Here is a 21,259-nt window from a genome sequence, read left to right as displayed (position 1 = left end):
TAGCAGTGTGGTTAAGGTTAGGGTTAAGGTTAGGGTTAGGCATTAGGCTTAGCAGTGTGGTTAAGGTTAGGGTTAAGGTTAGGGTTAGGCATTAGGCTTAGCAGTGTGGTTACGGTTAGGGTTAGGCATTAGGTTAGCAGTGTGGTTAGGTTAGGGTTAAGGTTAAGGTTAGGCATTAGGCTTAGCAGTGTGGTTAAGGTTAGGGTTAGGGTTAGCATTAGGCTTAGCAGTGTGGTTGGTTAGGGTTAAGGTTAGGGTTAGGCATTAGGCTTAGCAGTGTGGTTACGGTTAGGGTTAGGCATTAGGCTTAGCAGTGTGGTTAGGTTAGGGTTAGGCATTAGGCTTAGCAGTGTGGTTAAGGTTAGGGTTAGTTAGGCATTAGGCTTAGCAGTGTGGTTACGGTTAGGGTTAAGGTTAGGGTTAGGCATTAGGCTTAGCAGTGTGGTTAAGGTTAGGGTTAAGGTTAGGTTAGGCATTAGGTTAGGCATTAGGCTTAGCAGTGTGGTTAAGGTTAGGGTTAAGGTTAGGGTTAGACATTAGGCTTAGCAGTGTGGTTACGGTTAGGGTTAAGGTTAGGGTTAGGCATTAGGCTTAGCAGTGTGGTTAGGGTTGGGTTAGGCATTAGGCTTAGCAGTGTGGTTACGGTTAGGGTTAGGCATTAGGCTTAGCAGTGTGGTTAAGGTTAGGGTTAAGGTTAGGGTTAGGCATTAGGCTTAGCAGTGTGGTTACGGTTAGGGTTAAGGTTAGGGTTAGGCATTAGGCTTAGCAGTGTGGTTACGGTTAGGGTTAAGGTTAGGGTTAGGCATTAGGCTTAGCAGTGTGGTTAAGGTTAGGGTTAAGGTTAGGGTTAGGCATTAGGCTTAGCAGTGTGGTTACGGTTAGGGTTAGGTTAGGGTTAGGCATTAGCAGTGTGGTTAGCAGGTTAGGGTTAAGGTTAGGGTTAGGCATTAGGCTTAGCAGTGTGGTTACGGTTAGGGTTAGGGTTAGGCATTAGGCTTAGCAGTGTGGTTACGGTTAGGGGTTAGGCATTAGGCTTAGCAGTGTGGTTAAGGTTAGGGTTAGGGGCATTAGGCTTAGCAGTGTGGTTAAGGTTAGGGTTAAGGTTAGGGTTAGGCATTAGGCTTAGCAGTGTGGTTACGGTTAGGGTTAGGCATTAGGCTTAGCAGTGTGGTTAGGTTAGGGTTAGGTTAGGGTTAGGCATTAGGCTTAGCAGTGTGGTTAAGGTTAGGGTTAAGGTTAGGGTTAGGCATTAGGCTTAGCAGTGTGGTTACGGTTAGGGTTAGGTTAGGGTTAGGCATTAGGCTTAGCAGTGTGGTTAGGTTAGGGTTAGGCATTAGGCTTAGCAGTGTGGTTAGGTTAGGTTAAGGTTAGGGTTAGGCATTAGGCTTAGCAGTGTGGTTAGGGTTAGGTTAGACATTAGGCTTAGCAGTGTGGTTAAGGTTAGGGTTAAGGTTAGGGTTAGGCATTAGGCTTAGCAGTGTGGTTACGGTTAGGGTTAAGGTTAGGGTTAGGCATTAGGCTTAGCAGTGTGGTTAGGGTTAGGGTTAAGGTTAGGGTTAGGCATTAGGCTTAGCAGTGTGGTTAGGTTAGGGTTAAGGTTAGGGTTAGGCATTAGGCTTAGCAGTGTGGTTAAGGTTAGGGTTAGGTTAGGGTTAGGCATTAGGCTTAGCAGTGTGGTTAAGGTTAGGGTTAAGGTTAGGGTTAGGCATTAGGCTTAGCAGTGTGGTTAAGGTTAGGGTTAAGGTTAGGGTTAGGCATTAGGCTTAGCAGTGTGGGTTAGGGTTAAGGTTAGGGTTAGGCATTAGGCTTAGCAGTGTGGTTAAGGTTAGGGTTAAGGTTAGGGCATTAGGCAGTGTGGTTAGCAGTGTGGTTAAGGTTAGGGTTAGGCATTAGGCTTAGCAGTGTGGTTAAGGTTAGGGTTAGCAGTGTGGTTAGGTTAGGCATTAGGCTTAGCAGTGTGGTTAAGGTTAGGGTTAAGGTTAGGGTTAGGCATTAGGCTTAGCAGTGTGGTTAAGGTTAGGGTTAAGGTTAGGGTTAGGCATTAGGCTTAGCAGTGTGGTTAGGTTAGGGTTAAGGTTAGGGTTAGGCATTAGGCTTAGCAGTGTGGTTAAGGTTAGGGTTAAGGTTAGGGTTAGGCATTAGGCTTAGCAGTGTGGTTAAGGTTAGGGTTAAGGTTAGGGTTAGGCATTAGGCTTAGCAGTGTGGTTAGGGTTAGGTTAGGGTTAGGCATTAGGCTTAGCAGTGTGGGGTTAGGGTTAGGCATTAGGCTTAGCAGTGTGGTTGGTTAGGGTTAGGCATTAGGTTAGGGTTAGGTTAGGTTAGCAGTGTGGTTAGCGGTTAGGGTTAAGGTTAGGGTTAGGCATTAGGCTTAGCAGTGTGGTTAGGTTAGGGTTAAGGTTAGGGTTAGGCATTAGGCTTAGCAGTGTGGTTACGGTTAGGGTTAAGGTTAGGGTTAGGCATTAGGCAGTGTGGTTAAGGTTAGGGTTAGGTTAGGTTAGGGTTAAGGTTAGGGTTAAGGTTAGGGTTAGGCATTAGGCTTAGCAGTGTGGTTAAGGTTAGGGTTAAGGTTAGGGTTAGGCATTAGGCTTAGCAGTGTGGTTACGGTTAGGGTTAGACATTAGGCTTAGCAGTGTGGTTAAGGTTAGGGTTAAGGTTAGGGTTAGGCATTAGGCTTAGCAGTGTTGGTTAGGGTTAGGCATTAGGCTTAGCAGTGTGGTTAAGGTTAGGGTTAAGGTTAGGGTTAGGCATTAGGCTTAGCAGTGTGGTTAGGTTAGGGTTAAGGTTAGGGTTAGGCATTAGGCTTAGCAGTGTGGTTAAGGTTAGGGTTAAGGTTAGGGTTAGGCATTAGGCTTAGCAGTGTGGTTAAGGTTAGGGTTAAGGTTAGGGTTAGGCATTAGGCTTAGCAGTGTGGTTAGGTTAGGGTTAAGGTTAGGGTTAGGCATTAGGCTTAGCAGTGTGGTTACGGTTAGGGTTAGGGTTAAGGTTAGGGTTAGGCATTAGGCTTAGCAGTGTGGTTAAGGTTAGGGTTAGGCATTAGGCTTAGCAGTGTGGTTACGGTTAGGGTTAAGGTTAGGGTTAGGCATTAGGCTTAGCAGTGTGGTTGTGGTTAAGGTTAGGGTTAGGCATTAGGCTTAGCAGTGTGGTTAAGGTTAGGGTTAAGGTTAGGGTTAGGCATTAGGCTTAGCAGTGTGGTTAAGGTTAGGGTTAAGGTTAGGGTTAGGCATTAGGCTTAGCAGTGTGGTTAGGGTTAGGGTTAGGCATTAGGCTTAGCAGTGTGGTTAAGGTTGGTTAAGGTTAGGGTTAGGCATTAGGCTTAGCAGTGTGGTTAGGGTTAGGGTTAGGCATTAGGCTTAGCAGTGTGGTTAAGGTTAGGGTTAAGGTTAGGGTTAGGCATTAGGCTTAGCAGTGTGGTTACGGTTAGGGTTAGGCATTAGGCTTAGCTTAGTGGTGTGGTTAAGGTTAGGGTTAAGGTTAAGGTTAGGGTTAGGCATTAGGCTTAGCAGTGTGGTTAAGGTTAGGGTTAAGGTTAGGGTTAGGCATTAGGCTTAGCAGTGTGGTTACGGTTAGGTTAGGTTAAGGTTAGGGTTAGGCATTAGGCTTAGCAGTGTGGTTACGGTTAGGGTTAGGCATTAGGCTTAGCAGTGTGGTTAAGGTTAGGGTTAAGGTTAGGGTTAGGCATTAGGCTTAGCAGTGTGGTTACGGTTAGGGTTAAGGTTAGGGTTAGGCATTAGGCTTAGCAGTGTGGTTAAGGTTAGGGTTAAGGTTAGGGTTAGGCATTAGGCTTAGCAGTGTTGGTTAAGGTTAGGGGCATTAGGCTTAGCAGTGTGGTTACGGTTAGGGTTAGCATTAGGCTTAGCAGTGTGGTTAAGGTTAGGGTTAAGGTTAGGGTTAGGCATTAGGCTTAGCAGTGTGGTTACGGTTAGGGTTAGGGTTAAGTGTGGTTAGGGTTAGGGGTTAGGCTTAGCAGTGTGGTTACGGTTAGGGGTTAAGGTTAGCAGGTTGGTTAGGCTTAGCAGTGTGGTTAGGTTAGGGTTAGGCATTAGGCTTAGCAGTGTGGTTAAGGTTAGGGTTAAGGTTAGGGTTAGGCATTAGGCTTAGCAGTGTGGTTACGGTTAGGGTTAGGCATTAGGCTTAGCAGTGTGGTTAAGGTTAGGGTTAAGGTTAGGGTTAGGCATTAGGCTTAGCAGTGTGGTTAAGGTTAGGGTTAGGCAGGTTAGGTTAGGCAGTTAGGTTAGCAGTTAGGGTTAAGGTTAGGGTTAGGCATTAGGCTTAGCAGTGTGGTTAAGGTTAGGGTTAGGTTAGGGTTAGGCATTAGGCTTAGCAGTGTGGTTACGGTTAGGGTTAGGCATTAGGCTTAGCAGTGTGGTTAGGTTAGGTTAGGGTTAGGCATTAGGTTAGCAGTTGGTTAAGGTTAGGGTTAGGCTTAGCAGTGTGGTTAAGGTTAGGGTTAAGGTTAGGGTTAGGCATTAGGCTTAGCAGTGTGGTTACGGTTAGGGTTAAGGTTAGGGTTAGGCATTAGGCTTAGCAGTGGTTAAGGTTAGGGTTAAGGTTAGGGTTAGGCATTAGGCTTAGCAGTGTGGTTAAGGTTAGGGTTAAGGTTAGGGTTAGGCATTAGGCTTAGCAGTGTGGTTAAGGTTAGGGTTAAGGTTAGGGTTAGGCATTAGGCTTAGCAGTGTGGTTACGGTTAGGGGGTTAGGGCATTAGGCTTAGCAGTGTGGTTAGGTTAGGGTTAAGGTTAGGGTTAGGCATTAGGCTTAGCAGTGTGGTTAAGGTTAGGGTTAAGGTTAGGGTTAGGCATTAGGCTTAGCAGTGTGGTTACGGTTAGGGGTTAGGGTTAGGCATTAGGCTTAGCAGTGTGGTTAAGGTTAGGGTTAAGGTTAGGGTTAGGCATTAGGCTTAGCAGTGTGGTTAGGTTAGGGTTAGGTTAGGGTTAGGCATTAGGCTTAGCAGTGTGGTTACGGTTAGGGTTAGACATTAGGCTTAGCAGTGTGGTTGTTAGGGTTAAGGTTAGGGTTAGGCATTAGGCTTAGCAGTGTGGTTAGGTTAGGGTTAAGGTTAGGGTTAGGCATTAGGCTTAGCAGTGTGGTTAAGGTTAGGGTTAAGGTTAGGGTTAGCATTAGGCTTAGCAGTGTGGTTAGGTTAGGGTTAGGGTTAGGCATTAGGCTTAGCAGTGTGGTTAGGGTTAAAGGTTAGGGTTAGGCATTAGGCTTAGCAGTGTGGGGTTAGGGGCATTAGGCTTAGCAGTGTGGTTATTAGGTTAGGGTTAAGGTTAGGGTTAGGCATTAGGCTTAGCAGTGTGGTTAGGGTTAAGGTTAGGGTTAGGCATTAGGCTTAGCAGTGTGGTTAAGGTTAGGGTTAAGGTTAGGGTTAGGCATTAGGCTTAGCAGTGTGGTTAAGGTTAGGGTTAAGGTTAGGGTTAGGCATTAGGCTTAGCAGTGTGGTTACGGTTAGGGTTAAGGTTAGGGTTAGGCATTAGGCTTAGCAGTGTGGTTAAGGTTAGGGTTAAGGTTAGGGTTAGGCATTAGGCTTAGCAGTGTGGTTACGGTTAGGGTTAGGGTTAGGCATTAGGCTTAGCAGTGTGGTTAAGGTTAGGGTTAAGGTTAGGGTTAGGCATTAGGCTTAGCAGTGTGGTTAAGGTTAGGGTTAAGGTTAGGGTTAGGCATTAGGCTTAGCAGTGTGGTTACGGTTAGGGTTGGGTTAGGGTTAGGCATTAGGCTTAGCAGTGTGGTTACGGTTAGGGTTAGGCATTAGGCTTAGCAGTGTGGTTACGGTTAGGGTTAGACATTAGGCTTAGCAGTGTGGTTAGGTTAGGGTTAAGGTTAGGGTTAGGCATTAGGCTTAGCAGTGTGTGGTTACGGTTAGGGTTAGGCATTAGGCTTAGCAGTGTGGTTAGGGTTAGGTTAGGTTAGCAGGTTAGGGTTAGGCATTAGGCTTAGCAGTGTGGTTAAGGTTAGGGTTAAGGTTAGGGTTAGGCATTAGGCTTAGCAGTGTGGTTAAGGTTAGGGTTAAGGTTAGGGTTAGGCATTAGGCTTAGCAGTGTGGTTACGGTTAGGGTTAGGCATTAGGGTTAGCAGTGTGGTTAAGGTTGGTTAAGGTTAGGGTTAGGCATTAGGCTTAAGGTTAGGGTTAGACATTAGGCTTAGCAGTGTGGTTAAGGTTAGGGTTAAGGTTAGGGTTAGGCATTAGGCTTAGCAGTGTGGTTACGGTTAGGGTTAAGGTTAGGGTTAGGCATTAGGCTTAGCAGTGTGGTTAGGTTAGGGTTAAGGTTAGGGTTAGGCATTAGGCTTAGCAGTGTGGTTACGGTTAGGGTTAAGGTTAGGGTTAGGCATTAGGCTTAGCAGTGTGGTTACGGTTAGGGTTAGGGTTAGACATTAGGCTTAGCAGTGTGGTTGGTTAGGGTTAAGGTTAGGGTTAGGCATTAGGCTTAGCAGTGTGGTTAGGTTAGGGTTAGGCATTAGGCTTAGCAGTGTGGTTAAGGTTAGGGTTAAGGTTAGGGTTAGGCATTAGGCTTAGCAGTGTGGTTAAGGTTAGGGTTAAGGTTAGGGTTAGGCATTAGGCTTAGCAGTGTGGTTAAGGTTAGGGTTAAGGTTAGGGTTAGGCATTAGGCTTAGCAGTGTGGTTAGGGGTTAGGGTTAGGCATTAGGCTTAGCAGTGTGGTTACGGTTAGGGTTAGGCATTAGGCTTAGCAGTGTGGTTAAGGTTAGGGTTAGGGGCATTAGGCTTTAGCAGTTGTTGGTTAGCAGTGTGGTTACGGTTAGGGTTAGGCATTAGGTTAGCAGTGTTAGGTTAGCAGGTTAGGGTTAAGGTTAGGGTTAGGCATTAGGCTTAGCAGTGTGGTTAGGGTTAAGGTTAGGGTTAGGCATTAGGCTTAGCAGTGTGGTTAAGGTTAGGGTTAAGGTTAGGGTTAGGCATTAGGCTTAGCAGTGTGGTTGGTTAGGGTTAAGGTTAGGGTTAGGCATTAGGCTTAGCAGTGTGGTTAAGGTTAGGGTTAAGGGGTTAGGCATTAGGCTTAGCAGTGTGGTTACGGTTAGGGTTAGGTTAGGGTTAGGCATTAGGCTTAGCAGTGTGGTTAAGGTTAGGGTTAAGGTTAGGGTTAGGCATTAGGCTTAGCAGTGTGGTTACGGTTAGGGTTAAGGTTAGGGTTAGGCATTAGGCTTAGCAGTGTGGTTACGGTTAGGGTTAGGCATTAGGCTTAGCAGTGTGGTTAAGGTTAGGGTTAGGGTTAGGCATTAGGCTTAGCAGTGTGGTTAAGGTTAGGGTTAAGGTTAGGGTTAGGCATTAGGCTTAGCAGTGTGGTTACGGTTAGGGTTAGGGTTAGGTTAGGGTTAGGCATTAGGCTTAGCAGTGTGGTTAGGTTAGGGTTAGGGGCATTAGGCTTAGCAGTGTGGTTAAGGTTAGGGTTAGGCATTAGGCTTAGCAGTGTGGTTAAGGTTAGGGTTAAGGTTAGGGTTAGGCATTAGGCTTAGCAGTGTGGTTACGGTTAGGGTTAAGGTTAGGGTTAGGCATTAGGCTTAGCAGTGTGGTTAGGGTTAGGTTAGGGTTAGGCATTAGGCTTAGCAGTGTGGTTACGGTTAGGTTAGGGTTAGGCATTAGGCTTAGCAGTGTGGTTACGGTTAGGGTTAAGGTTAGGGTTAGGCATTAGGCTTAGCAGTGTGGTTAAGGTTAGGGTTAAGGTTAGGGTTAGGCATTAGGCTTAGCAGTGTGGTTGGTTAGGGTTAAGGTTAGGGTTAGGCATTAGGCTTAGCAGTGTGGTTACGGTTAGGGTTAGGCATTAGGCTTAGCAGTGTGGTTACGGTTAGGGTTAGGTAGGTTAGGTTGGTTAAGGTTAGGGTTAGGCATTAGGCTTAGCAGTGTGGTTAAGGTTAGGGTTAAGGTTAGGGTTAGGCATTAGGCTTAGCAGTGTGGTTACGGTTAGGGTTAAGGTTAGGGTTAGGCATTGGTTAGCAGTGTTGGTTAAGGTTAGGGTTAGGCATTAGGCTTAGCAGTGTGGTTACGGTTAGGGTTAAGGTTAGGTTAGGCATTAGGCTTAGCAGTGTGGTTAAGGTTAGGGTTAAGGTTAGGGTTAGGCATTAGGCTTAGCAGTGTGGTTAGGTTAGGTTAAGGTTAGGGTTAGGCATTAGGCTTAGCAGTGTGGTTACGGTTAGGGTTAAGGTTAGGTTAGCATTAGGTTAGCAGTGTGGTTAAGGTTAGGGTTAGGCATTAGGCTTAGCAGTGTGGTTAGGGTTAGGGTTAAGGTTAGGGTTAGGCATTAGGCTTAGCAGTGTGTTAAGGTTAGGGTTAAGGTTAGGGTTAGGCATTAGGCTTAGCAGTGTGGTTGGTTAGGGTTAAGGTTAGGGTTAGGCATTAGGCTTAGCAGTGTGGTTAAGGTTAGGGTTAAGGTTAGGGTTAGGCATTAGGCTTAGCAGTGTGGTTAAGGTTAGGGGTTAGCATTAGGTTAGCAGTGGTTAGGTTAGGGTTAGGCATTAGGCTTAGCAGTGTGGTTAAGGTTAGGGTTAGGCATTAGGCTTAGCAGTGTGGTTAAGGTTAGGGTTAGACATTAGGCTTAGCAGTGTGGTTAAGGTTAGGGTTAAGGTTAGGGTTAGGCATTAGGCTTAGCAGTGTGGTTACGGTTAGGGTTAGGCATTAGGCTTAGCAGTGTGGTTAAGGTTAGGGTTAAGGTTAGGGTTAGGCATTAGGCTTAGCAGTGTGGTTAAGGTTAGGGTTAAGGTTAGGGTTAGGCATTAGGCTTAGCAGTGTGGTTAAGGTTAGGGTTAAGGTTAGGGTTAGGCATTAGGCTTAGCAGTGTGGTTAAGGTTAGGTTAAGGTTAGGGTTAGGCATTAGGCTTAGCAGTGTGGTTAAGGTTAGGGTTAAGGTTAGGGTTAGGCATTAGGCTTAGCAGTGTGGTGGTTGGTTAAGGTTAGGGTTAGAGGCATTAGGCTTAGCAGTGTGGTTAAGGTTAGGGTTAAGGTTAGGGTTAGGCATTAGGCTTAGCAGTGTGGTTAAGGTTAGGGTTAAGGTTAGGGTTAGGCATTAGGCTTAGCAGTGTGGTTACGGTTAGGGTTAAGGTTAGGGTTAGGCATTAGGCTTAGCAGTGTGGTTAAGGTTAGGGTTAAGGTTAGGGTTAGGCATTAGGCTTAGCAGTGTGGTTACGGTTAGGGTTAGGTTAGGGTTAGACATTAGGCTTAGCAGTGTGGTTACGGTTAGGGTTAAGGTTAGGGTTAGGCATTAGGCTTAGCAGTGTGGTTAAGGTTAGGGTTAAGGTTAGGGTTAGGCATTAGGCTTAGCAGTGTGGTTAAGGTTAGGGTTAAGGTTAGGGTTAGGCATTAGGCTTAGCAGTGTGTGGTTACGGTTAGGGTTAAGGTTAGGGTTAGGCATTAGGCTTAGCAGTGTGGTTAAGGTTAGGGTTAAGGTTAGGGTTAGGCATTAGGCTTAGCAGTGTGGTTAAGGTTAGGGTTAAGGTTAGGGTTAGGCATTAGGCTTAGCAGTGTGGTTACGGTTAGGGTTAGGGTTAGGGTTAGGCATTAGGCTTAGCAGTGTGGTTACGGTTAGGGTTAAGGTTAGGGTTAGGCATTAGGCTTAGCAGTGTGGTTAAGGTTAGGGTTAAGGTTAGGGTTAGGCATTAGGCTTAGCAGTGTGGTTACGGTTAGGGTTAGGCATTAGGCTTAGCAGTGTGGTTAAGGTTAGGGTTAAGGTTAGGGTTAGGTTAGGCTTAGCAGTGTGGTTAAGGTTAGGGTTAGGCATTAGGCTTAGCAGTGTGGTTAAGGTTAGGGTTAAGGTTAGGGTTAGGCATTAGGCTTAGCAGTGTGGTTAAGGTTAGGGTTAAGGTTAGGGTTAGGCATTAGGCTTAGCAGTGTGGTTAAGGTTAGGGTTAAGGTTAGGGTTAGGCATTAGGCTTAGCAGTGTGGTTAAGTGGTTAGGGTTAAGGTTAGGGTTAGGCATTAGGCTTAGCAGTGTGGTTACGGTTAGGGTTAAGGTTAGGGTTAGGCATTAGGCTTAGCAGTGTGGTTACGGTTAGGGTTAAGGTTAGGGTTAGGCATTAGGCTTAGCAGTGTGGTTACGGTTAGGGTTAAGGTTAGGGTTAGGCATTAGGCTTAGCAGTGTGGTTACGGTTAGGGTTAAGGTTAGGGTTAGGCATTAGGCTTAGCAGTGTTGTTACGGTTAGGGTTAAGGTTAGGTTTAGGCATTAGGCTTAGCAGTGTGGTTAAGGTTAGGGTTAGGTTAGGGTTAGTTAGGGTTAGGCATTAGGCTTAGCAGTGTGGTTAAGGTTAGGGTTAAGGTTAGGGTTAGGCATTAGGCTTAGCAGTTGGCAGTAGGGTTAAGGTTAGGGTTAGGCATTAGGCTTAGCAGTGTGGTTAAGGTTAGGGTTAAGGTTAGGCTTAGGCATTAGGCTTAGCAGTGTGGTTAAGGTTAGGGTTAAGGTTAGGCATTAGGCTTAGCAGTGTGGTTACGGTTAGGGTTAAGGTTAGGGTTAGGCATTAGGCTTAGCAGTGTGGTTAAGGTTAGGGTTAAGGTTAGGGTTAGACATTAGGCTTAGCAGTGTGGTTACGGTTAGGGTTAGGCATTAGGCTTAGCAGTGTGGTTAAGGTTAGGGTTAAGGTTAGGGTTAGGCATTAGGCTTAGCAGTGTGGTTAAGGTTAGGGTTAAGGTTAGGGTTAGGCATTAGGCTTAGCAGTGTGGTTAAGGTTAGGGTTAAGGTTAGGGTTAGGCATTAGGCTTAGCAGTGTGGTTACGGTTAGGGTTAGGCATTAGGCTTAGCAGTGTGGTTAAGGTTAGGGTTAAGGTTAGGGTTAGGCATTAGGCTTAGCAGTGTGGTTACGGTTAGGGTTAAGGTTAGGGTTAGGCATTAGGCTTAGCAGTGTGGTTACGGTTAGGGTTAAGGTTAGGGTTAGGCATTAGGCTTAGCAGTGTTGTTAGGGTTAAGGTTAGGTTTAGGCATTAGGCTTAGCAGTGTGGTTAAGGTTAGGGTTAAGGTTAGGGTTAGGCATTAGGCTTAGCAGTGTGGTTACGGTTAGGGTTAAGGTTAGGGTTAGGCATTAGGCTTAGCAGTTGTTAGGGTTAAGGTTAGGGTTAAGGTTAGGGTTAGGCATTAGGCTTAGCAGTGTGGTTACGGTTAGGGTTAGGCATTAGGCTTAGCAGTGTGGTTACGGTTAGGGTTGGGTTTAATCACGTTGTGTCTCTGCCAGCTAGTGACCACTCTGCAGAGCTGCCCCCAGAACAAGACTCATAATGAAAAACGCTAACATGCGTCAACATGCGTTTATTTGTGCTCAGATCTGAACCATTGACAAACATGTTTAGTTGTCTTTTTTAAGCAGGAAAAAAACAGTAATCGCTAAATATATTTAATCTCTCCGTTGGTCTAAAATGGCACATGTTTTATTATGCATCAATTCCTTTTTTTCTAACAGATGAAGATTTTTGACAAAAATAGGGGTTAGGCATTGATTGGCTTAGCAGTGTCCAGGTACTTCTGATTGACCCTATTACAATTCTGAATACTGAACAGTTTGGTCAGGTTCTGATTGGGTTTAATCTGAATACTGAATTTGGCCACGTTGTGTCTCTGCCAGCTAGTGACCACTCTGCAGAGCTGCCCCCAGAACAAGACTCATAATTAACATGCGTCAGGTACTGATCTGAACCAACAAAAATAAGGACGGTCGCTTGGATCTGAACGATTTGTCCAGGTACTTCTGATTGACTCTATTACAATTCTGAATACTGAACCGTTTGGTCAGGTACTTCTGATTGACCCTATTACAATTCTGAATAGTGAACCGTTTGGTCAGGTACTTCTGATTGACTCTATTACAATTCTGAATACTGAACCATTTGGCCAGGTACTTCTAATTGACTCTATTGCAATTCTGAATACTGAACCGTTTGGTCAGGTACTTCTAATTGACTCTATTACAATTCTGAATACTGAACCGTTTGGTCAGGTACTTCTAATTGACTCTATTACAATTCTGAGTAGTGAACCGTTTGGTCAGGTACTTCTGATTGACTCTATTACAATTCTGAATACTGAACCGTTTGGTCAGGTACTTCTGATTGACTCTATTACAATTCTGAGTAGTGAACCGTTTGGTCAGGTACTTCTGATTGACTCTATTACAATTCTGAATAGTGAACCGTTTGGTCAGGTACTTCTGATTGACTCTATTACAATTCTGAATACTGAACCGTTTGGTCAGGTACTTCTGATTGACTCTATTACAATTCTGAATAGTGAACCGTTTGGTCAGGTACTTCTGATTGACTCTATTACAATTCTGAATACTGAACCGTTTGGTCAGGTACTTCTGATTGACTGTATATTGTAGTACCAATACATTTTCTGACTGTGTTGTTTTGCTTGATCAAGCTGTTGTTTGTTTCCTGTTTTCCTTTAGGATCTTGGCTCTAGAAGAGAATTTCATGCTACAGTTCAAAATGGATGTGAGTTCAGTTGATGTGTTTCTCCTGATGTTCATTACATTACTCTGCTAAATCTTCCTAGGAAGATGGAAAATGAAACTAACCATAAATTGACTCTGTTTACAGGCCTCCAGTCAAGAAGACAGGAAGAGAGACTTTGACAAAATATTCAACCACTATGATGTTGTGAGTACAGACAGAGTACCCTCGGGGCTGGGATGTTAGATTTGATTTGCAGGGCAACTGCTTCCTCTGTGTGGTCTGTAAATTAAATATGAGTTGCAAAACAATGGTGTTTGGTCTGCATTCAGAGAAGACAGATTAGAATTTTGGCATGATGCTCTTTTAATGAGTTCTATGTTCTCTCTTCTCCATTGGTCAGAGTAACACCGGAGCTTTTAATGAGTTCTATGTTCTCTCTTCTCCATTGGTCAGAGTAACACTGGAGCTTTTAATGAGTTCTATGTTCTCTCTTCTCCATTGGTCAGAGTAACACGGAGCTTTTAATGAGAGCTTTTAATGAGTTCTATGTTCTCTCTTCTCCATTGGTCAGAGTAACATCGGAGCTTTTAATGAGTTCTATGTTCTCTCTTCTCCATTGGTCAGAGTAACATCGGAGCTTTTAATGAGTTCTATGTTCTCTCTTCCCCATTGGTCAGAGTAACACCGGAGCTTTTAATGAGTTCTATGTTCTCTCTTCTCCATTGGTCAGAGTAACATCGGAGCTTTTAATGAGTTCTATGTTCTCTCTTCTCCATTGGTCAGAGTAACACCGGAGCTTTTAATGAGTTCTATGTTCTCTCTTCTCCATTGGTCAGAGTAACACCGGAGCTTTTAATGAGTTCTATGTTCTCTCTTCTCCATTGGTCAGAGTAACACCGGAGCTTTTAATGAGTTCTATGTTCTCTCTTCTCCATTGGTCAGAGTAACATGTTCTCTCTTCTCCATTGGGAGCTTTTAATGAGTTCTATGTTCTCTCTTCTCCATTGGTCAGAGTAACACCGGAGCTTTTAATGAGTTCTATGTTCTCTCTTCTCCATTGGTCAGAGTAACACCGGAGCTTTTAATGAGTTCTATGTTCTCTCTTCCCCATTGGTCAGAGTAACACCGGAGCTTTTAATGAGTTCTATGTTCTCTCTTCCTCATTGGTCAGAGTAACACCGGAGCTTTGGAAGGACCAGAGGTGGATGGCTTTGTAAAAGACATGATGGAACTGGTCAGGGTAAGTTGTGGGGAAGAATATCAGACAATATCTTTATGAATGTGCCACAAACATGTTAACACAAACTATTATAAACAACAATATGTCTTTGTAAAGGTCACGTGTATGTAAAGGTCATAACCTGGGACAATACATGCTCCTATTATAATCGACTATATGTCTTTGTAAAGGTCACCTGTATGTAAAGGTCATAACCTGGGACAATACATGCTCCTATTATAATCGACTATATGTCTTTGTAAAGGTCACGTGTATGTAAAGGTCATAACCTGGGACAATACATGCTCCTATTATAATCGACTATATGTCTTTGTAAAGGTCACGTGTATGTAAAGGTCATAACCTGGGACAATACATGCTCCTATTATAATCGACTATATGTCTTTGTAAAGGTCACGTGTATGTAAAGGTCATAACCTGGGACAATACATGCTCCTATTATAATCGACAATATGTCGATTAAAGGTCACGTGTATGTAAAGGTCATAACCTGGGACAATACATGCTCCTATTATAATCGACTATATGTCTTTGTAAAGGTCACGTGGGACAATATTGTGTTGGGAAAGGTAGAATAAAGTGTCTATTGTTTTATCCTGTTGTGTTGTATATCTTTATGAGTCCGTCTTAACATGCTACCTGTTGTGTATCAAATCAAATTTTAATTTTTCAAATCAAATCAAAATCAAATCAAATGGATTTATATAGCCCTTCATACATCAGCTGATATCTCAAAGTGCTGTACAGAAACCCAGCCTAAAACCCCAAACAGCAAGCAATGCAGGTGTAGAAGCACGGTGGCTAGGAAAAACTCCCTAGAAAGGCCAAAACCTAGGAAGAAACCTAGAGAGGAACCAGGCTATGTGGGGTGGCCAGTCCTCTTCTGGCTGTGCCGGGTGGAGATTATAACAGAACATGGCCAAGATGTTCAAATGTTCATAAATGACCAGCATGGTCGAATAATAATAAGGCAGAACAATTGAAACTGGAGCAGCAGCACGGTCAGATGGACTGGGGACAGCAAGGAGTCATCATGTCAGGTAGTCCTGGGGCACGGTCCTAGGGCTCAGGTCCTCTGAGAGAGAGAAAGAAAGAGAGAATTAGAGAGAGCATATATGTATGTTGTTGTTATGAACATCTGACCTGGATGGCCATAAGGACATCTATTGTGTCCAGTGTCTTCTGACAAGGTACAAATCTGTCGTTCTGCCCCTGAACAGGCAGTTAACCCACAGTTCCTAGGCCGTCATTGTAAAATAAGAATTTGTTCTTAACTGACTTGCCTAGTTAAATAAAGGTCAAATAAAAAATTCTGTCCTGTCTGGCCCTAAGGACATCTATTGTGTACTCTGTCCTGGTTGGGCATAAGGACATCTACTGTGTTCAGTGTCCTCTGTCCTGGCTGGCCCTAAGGACATCTACTGTGTTCAGTGTCCTCTGTCCTGGCTGGCCCTAAGGACATCTACTGTGTTCAGTGTCCTCTGTCCTGGCTGGCCCTAAGGACATCTACTGTGTTCAGTGTCCTCTGTCCTGTCTGGCCCTAAGCACATCTACTGTGTTCAGTGTCCTCTGTCCTGGCTGGCCATAAGGACATCTACTGTGTCCAGTGTCCTCTGTCCTGGTTGGCCCTAAGGACATCTATTGTGTACTCTGTCCTGGTTGGCCATAAGGACATCTATTGTGTCCAGTGTCCTCTGTCCTGTCTGGCCATAAGGACATCTACTGTGTCCAGTGTCCTCTGTCCTGGTTGGCCCTAAGGACATCTATTGTGTCCAGTGTCCTCTGTCCTGTCTGGCCATAAGGACATCTATTGTGTCCAGTGTCCTCTGTCCTGGCTGGCCCTAAGGACATCTATTGTGTCCAGTGTCCTCTAGTCCTGGCTGGCCATAAGGACATCTACTGTGTACTCTGTCCTGGCTGGCCATAAGGGCATCTACTGTGTCCAGTGTTCTCTGTCCTGGCTGGCCATAAGGACATCTACTGTGTCCTCTGTCCTGGCTGGCCATAAGGGCATCTACTGTGTCCAGTGTTCTCTGTCCTGGCTGGCCATAAGGACATCTACTGTGTCCTCTGTCCTGGCTGGCCATAAGGGCATCTACTGTGTCCAGTGTTCTCTGTCCTGGCTGGCCAAAAGGACATCTATTGTGTCCAGTGTCCTCTGTCCTAAAGGACATATATTGTGTCCAGTGTCCTCTGTATCCATCAACAACAGATGGAATGCTCCTTGACCTTCACCTCTTGACCTCATTGAACAGAACGCGATAACTTTAGCCCACACATTCAATAGATCTTTATTGTCCCGGAAGAGCAATTTTTGTGCAATATAAAATACATCTAAACATAGTTTCACTACTAATGTGTTTTACCTGTTGATCTTCCATCCAGCCCAGCATCACTGGTCCAGAGCTGGACAAACTGAGGGCTGTGCTGCTGGGACACTGTGACGTCAACAAAGATGGAAAGATCCAGAGGAATGAGCTAGCGCTGTGCCTGGGAATGAAGCCCAATAAGGCCTAGTCTTCCCCGTGCAGAGAAGACCTCTAACTACTGATCCTTCCCTTCACTCTGATGCATCCAGAACACCCAGAACGGACCCTTCCCATCACTCTGATGCATCCAGAACACCCAGAATGGACCCTTCCCATCACTCTGATGCATCCAGAACACCCAGAACAGATCCTTCCCTTCACTGTGATGCATCCAGAACACAAAGAACGGATCCTTCCCTTCACTGTGATGCATCCAGAACACCCAAAGAAGACAACAGCTGCCAGTGTTTTAGCATGTTGTAGAACAAGCACTGTTCTGAATGATATTTGTCTTTCTTGTGATAGATTCAAGATAAGACAGAATAATACAGGTAGCCTACTGGTAAATTAATACAGAATAATACAGGTAGCCTACTGGTAAATGAATACAGAATAATACAGGTAGCCTACTGGTAAATTAATACAGAATAATACAGGTAGCCTACTGGTAAATGAATACAGAATAATACAGGTAGCCTACTGGTAAATTAATACAGAATAATACAGGTAGCCTACTGGTAAATGAATACAGAATAATACAGGTAGCCTACTGGTAAATTAATACAGGTAGCCTACTGGTAAATTAATACAGAATAATACAGGTAGCCTACTGGTAAATGAATACAGAATAATACAGGTAGCCTACTGGTAAATTAATACAGAATAATACAGGTAGCCTACTGGTAAATGAATACAGAATAATACAGGTAGCCTACTGGTACTGGTAATACAGAATAATACAGGTAGCCTACTGGTAAATAAATACAGAATAATACAGGTAGCCTACTGGTAAATTAATACAGAATAATACAGGTAGCCTACAGAATAATACAGAATAATACAGGTAGCCTACTGGTAAATTAATACAGAATAATACAGGTAGCCTACTGGTAAATTAATACAGAATAATACAGGTAGCCTACTGGTAAATTAATACAGAATAATACAGGTAGCCTACTGGTAAATTAATACAGAATAATACAGGTAGCCTACTGGTAAATTAATACAGAATAATACAGGTAGTCTACTGGTAAATTAATACAGAATAATACAGATAGCCTACTGGTAAATTAATACAGAATAATACAGGTAGCCTACTGGTAAATTAATACAGAATAATACAGGTAGCCTACTGGTAAATTAATACAGAATAATACAGGTAGCCTACTGGTAAATTAATACAGAATAATACAGGTAGCCTACTGGTAAATTAATACAGAATAATACAGGTAGCCTACTGGTAAATTAATACAGAATAATACAGGTAGCCTACTGGTAAATTAATACAGAATGATACAGGTAGCCTACTGGTAAATTAATACAGAATAATACAGGTAGTCTACTGGTAAATGAATACAGAATAATACAGGTAGCCTACTGGTAAATTAATACAGAATAATACAGGTAGTCTACTGGTAAATTAATACAGAATAATACAGGTAGCCTACTGGTAAATTAATACAGGTAGCCTACTGGTAAATTAATACAGAATAATACAGGTAGCCTACTGGTAAATTAATACAGAATAATACAGGTGGCCTACTGGTAAATTAATACAGAATAATACAGGTAGTCTACTGGTAAATTAATACAGAATAATACAGGTAGCCTACTGGTAAATTAATACAGAATAATACAGGTAGCCTACTGGTAAATTAATACAGAATAATACAGGTGGCCTACTGGTAAATTAATACAGAATAATACAGGTAGCCTACTGGTAAATTAATACAGAATAATACAGGTGGCCTACTGGTAAATTAATACAGAATAATACAGGTAGCCTACTGGTAAATTAAAGTGTATCTATTTGAAAAAGCAGGAGAGGTCTCAATGTTCAAGACTGTGTTGTGAATGATGCTTATATTTTTCTTGTTGTGTTTTGTTGGCCTGGGCATAGCTGGCTATTGGACAATTTGCATGTAAATGTAGTACTGTATTGTACATTAGGTGAGTTGCTGTTTTTAATATTATATGATGATGTTTAACAATGATAATTAAATCAAGAATAGTGGCACTTGGTGTTGTGTACTATTTACATTTAATATTAGTGTGTACAATATTGCCTGTGTGTATGGTCTGTTTGCTGGGTTAGAGAGGGAAGTATACTACAGTAATGGTTTGTATGGTCTGTTTGCTGGGTTAGAGAGGGAAGTATACTACAGTAATGGTTTGTATGGTCTGTTTGCTGGGTTAGAGAGGGAAGTATACTACAGTAATGGTTTGTATGGTCTGTTTGCTGGGTTAGAGAGGGAGTATACTACAGTAATGGTTTGTATGGTCTGTTTGCTGGGTTAGAGAGGGAAGTATACTACAGTAATGGTTTGTATGGTCTGTTTGCTGGGTTAGAGAGGGAAGTATACTACAGTAATGGTTTGTATGGTCTGTTTGCTGGGTTAGAGAGGGAAGTATACTACAGTAATGGTTGGTATGGTCTGTTTGCTGGGTTAGAGAGGGAAGTATACTACAGTAATGGTTGGTATGGTCTGTTTTTGCTGGGTTGGTCTGTTTGCTGGGAGAGAGGGAAGTATACTACAGTAATGGTTTGTATGGTCTGTTTGCTGGGTTAGAGAGGGAAGTATACTACAGTAATGGTTTGTATGGTCTGTTTGCTGGGTTAGAGGGAAGTATACTACAGTAATGGTTTGTATGGTCTGTTTGCTGGGTTAGAGAGGGAAGTATACTACAGTAATGGTTTGTATGGTCTGTTTGCTGGGTTAGAGAGGGAAGTATACTACAGTAATGGTTTGTATGGTCTGTTTGCTGGTAATGGTTTGTATGGTCTGTTTGCTGGGTTAGAGAGGGAAGTATACTACAGTAATGGTTTGTATGGTCTGTTTGCTGGGTTAGAGAGGGAAGTATACTACAGTAATGGTTTGTATGGTCTGTTTGCTGGGTTAGAGAGGGAAGTATACTACAGTAATGGTTTGTATGGTCTGTTTGCTGGGAGAGAGAGGGAAGTATACTACAGTAATGGTTTGTATGGTCTGTTTGCTGGGTTAGAGAGGGAAGTATACTACAGTACTCATTTGATTGTGGTAAACAAACTGGTTATCTAAAAAAAGAACTCCTTGAAAATATTCCAGCTGCATTCAGATCCATCAATGGATAGATGAGAGAGTCCTTGTGTAAATGTTGTATAGGGAGTGGCTCGTAGGTCTTTGGTCAAACGTAGTGCACTATGTAGGGAATAGGGTTCCATTTGGTCCTTGTCTAAAGTAGTGCACTATATAGGGAATAGGGTTCCTTTTGGGACGTAGGTGTAATGACGTGAACGCAGCTTGTGCTCCAGTTGAGAGTTTAGGTCACCATAGAAACCCACTCATTCATTCAGGAGTGGTTGGGTGGGTGGAATATCTCAATCAGCGTCCACCTGACAGAACAAACATGGTTTAGTCATCAACATCTGGTGTGTTTTCCTACATCGCCTGTATACAGAAAGGAAACGACAAACTGCTACGGTACAAAACAGATACATTCACTTTATTTTCTGTTTCGTGACAGGATCTCTGAGTCTGATATGACCTCGATACATCTTGGGGGATTTCCTGTAAGCAGCTGATAAAACCATGCACTGATCTAATTGGATAAAAAAATAAAAAACACTTGACAGGAAGTTCATTGGATGTTGGAGAAAAACTCTATATTGTGTCAGATGCTGTCTTTATGTTACTGGCAAAACGCTCAGAATGCATATAGAATCTCAAGGCCTTCAGAATGTTATACAGCCATCACTAACACAGAGAGGCTGCTGCCTACATACAGACTCATTGGCCACTTTAATAAATGGATCACTAGTCACTTTAATAATGCCACTTTAATAGTGTTTAACATATCTCTCATTACTCATCTCATATGTATATATTGTATTTTATACCATCTATTGCATCTTGCCGCTCTGTCATTGCTCATCCATATATTTATATGTATATATTCTTATTCCCTTCCTTTACTTAGATTTGTGTGTATTAGGTAGTTGTTGTGGAATTGTTAGATTACTTATTAGATATTACTGCACTGTTGGAAGTAGCAGCACAAGCATTTCGCTACACTCGCAATATCTGCTAACCATGTGTATGTGACCAATACATTTTGATTTGATTTGAATGGTTGAGTTTAGTTGATGAGGAGCAACATTAGCCGCTGTACATGCAGAAGCTACCCTTCCTGTGGTCCACAAATAGAACTGAACAGAAATACAAAAAAAGTTCACACTTTTTTAGCTGGGCTCTGAAACTAAAATGTGTGATAAATATCAACATAGTTAGAAGAGGACCAGCTACCCCCCTAGAAGAGGACCAGCTACCCCCCTAGAAGAGGACCAGCTACCCCCCTAGAGGAGGACCAGCTACCCCCTAGAGGAGGACCAGCTACCTCCCTAGAGGAGGACCAGCTACCCCCTAGAGGAGGACCAACTACCCCCTAGAGGAGGACCAGCTACCCCCCTAGAGGAGGACCAGCTACCCCCTAGAGGAGGACCAGCTACCCACTAGAGGAGGACCAGCTACCCCATAGAGGAGGACCAGCTACCCCCTAGAGGAGGACCAGCTACCCCCTAGAGGAGGACCAGCTACCCCCTAGAGGAGGACCAGCTACACCTCTAGAGGAGGACCAGCTACCTCCCTAGAGGAGAACCAGCTACCTCCCTAGAGGAGGACCAGCTACCTCCCTAGAGGAGAACCAGCTACCTCCCTAGAGGAGGACCAGCCAACCCTACTCTCTGTCTCAGTCTAGACGGACAAGCCTACTCTCTGTCTCAGTCTAGACGGACAAGCCTACTCTCTGTCTCAGTCTACTCTCTGTCAGTCTAGACGGGCAAGCCTACTCTCTGTCTCAGTCTAGACGGACAAGCCTACTCTCTGTCTCAGTCTACGCTCTGTCTCAGTCTATACGGACAAGCCTACTCTCTGTCTCAGTCTACTCTCTGTCTCAGTCTACTCTCTGTCTCAGTCTAGACGGACAAGCCTACTCTCTGTCTCAGTCTACTCTCTGTCTCAGTCTACTCTCTGTCTCAGTCTAGACGGACAAGCCTACTCTCTGTCTCAGTCTAGACGGACAAGCCTACTCTCTGTCTCAGTCTACGCTCTGTCTCAGTCTATACGGACAAGC

General features: G+C 43.7%; 1 protein-coding gene across 2 annotated transcripts in view; it reads left to right on the top strand.

Annotated features, from left to right (window-relative positions):
- The window catches only part of LOC135575120 (secretagogin-like), a 56,073-nt gene extending 37,906 nt beyond the window's left edge, over nucleotides 1–18,167 (top strand). For both annotated transcript variants that reach the window (XM_065027335.1, XM_065027334.1), the window contains 7 exons: nucleotides 11,389–11,410; nucleotides 11,634–11,667; nucleotides 12,376–12,421; nucleotides 12,527–12,586; nucleotides 13,554–13,622; nucleotides 16,008–16,857; nucleotides 17,590–18,167. In XM_065027335.1, coding sequence (XP_064883407.1) covers nucleotides 11,389–11,410; nucleotides 11,634–11,667; nucleotides 12,376–12,421; nucleotides 12,527–12,586; nucleotides 13,554–13,622; nucleotides 16,008–16,139 — 363 coding nt within the window. In that variant the 3' untranslated portion in view covers nucleotides 16,140–16,857; nucleotides 17,590–18,167. The remainder of the gene's footprint in view (nucleotides 1–11,388; nucleotides 11,411–11,633; nucleotides 11,668–12,375; nucleotides 12,422–12,526; nucleotides 12,587–13,553; nucleotides 13,623–16,007; nucleotides 16,858–17,589) is intronic.
- The last annotated feature ends 3,092 nt before the right edge of the window (nucleotides 18,168–21,259 follow it).

The sequence above is a fragment of the Oncorhynchus nerka genome, linkage group LG14 (genome assembly GCF_034236695.1).
Source record: "Oncorhynchus nerka isolate Pitt River linkage group LG14, Oner_Uvic_2.0, whole genome shotgun sequence".
Classification (NCBI taxonomy): Eukaryota; Metazoa; Chordata; class Actinopteri; order Salmoniformes; family Salmonidae; genus Oncorhynchus; species Oncorhynchus nerka.
Note: the sequence above shows the minus strand (reverse complement) of the source record. Positions and strands in the feature narration are given on the sequence as shown.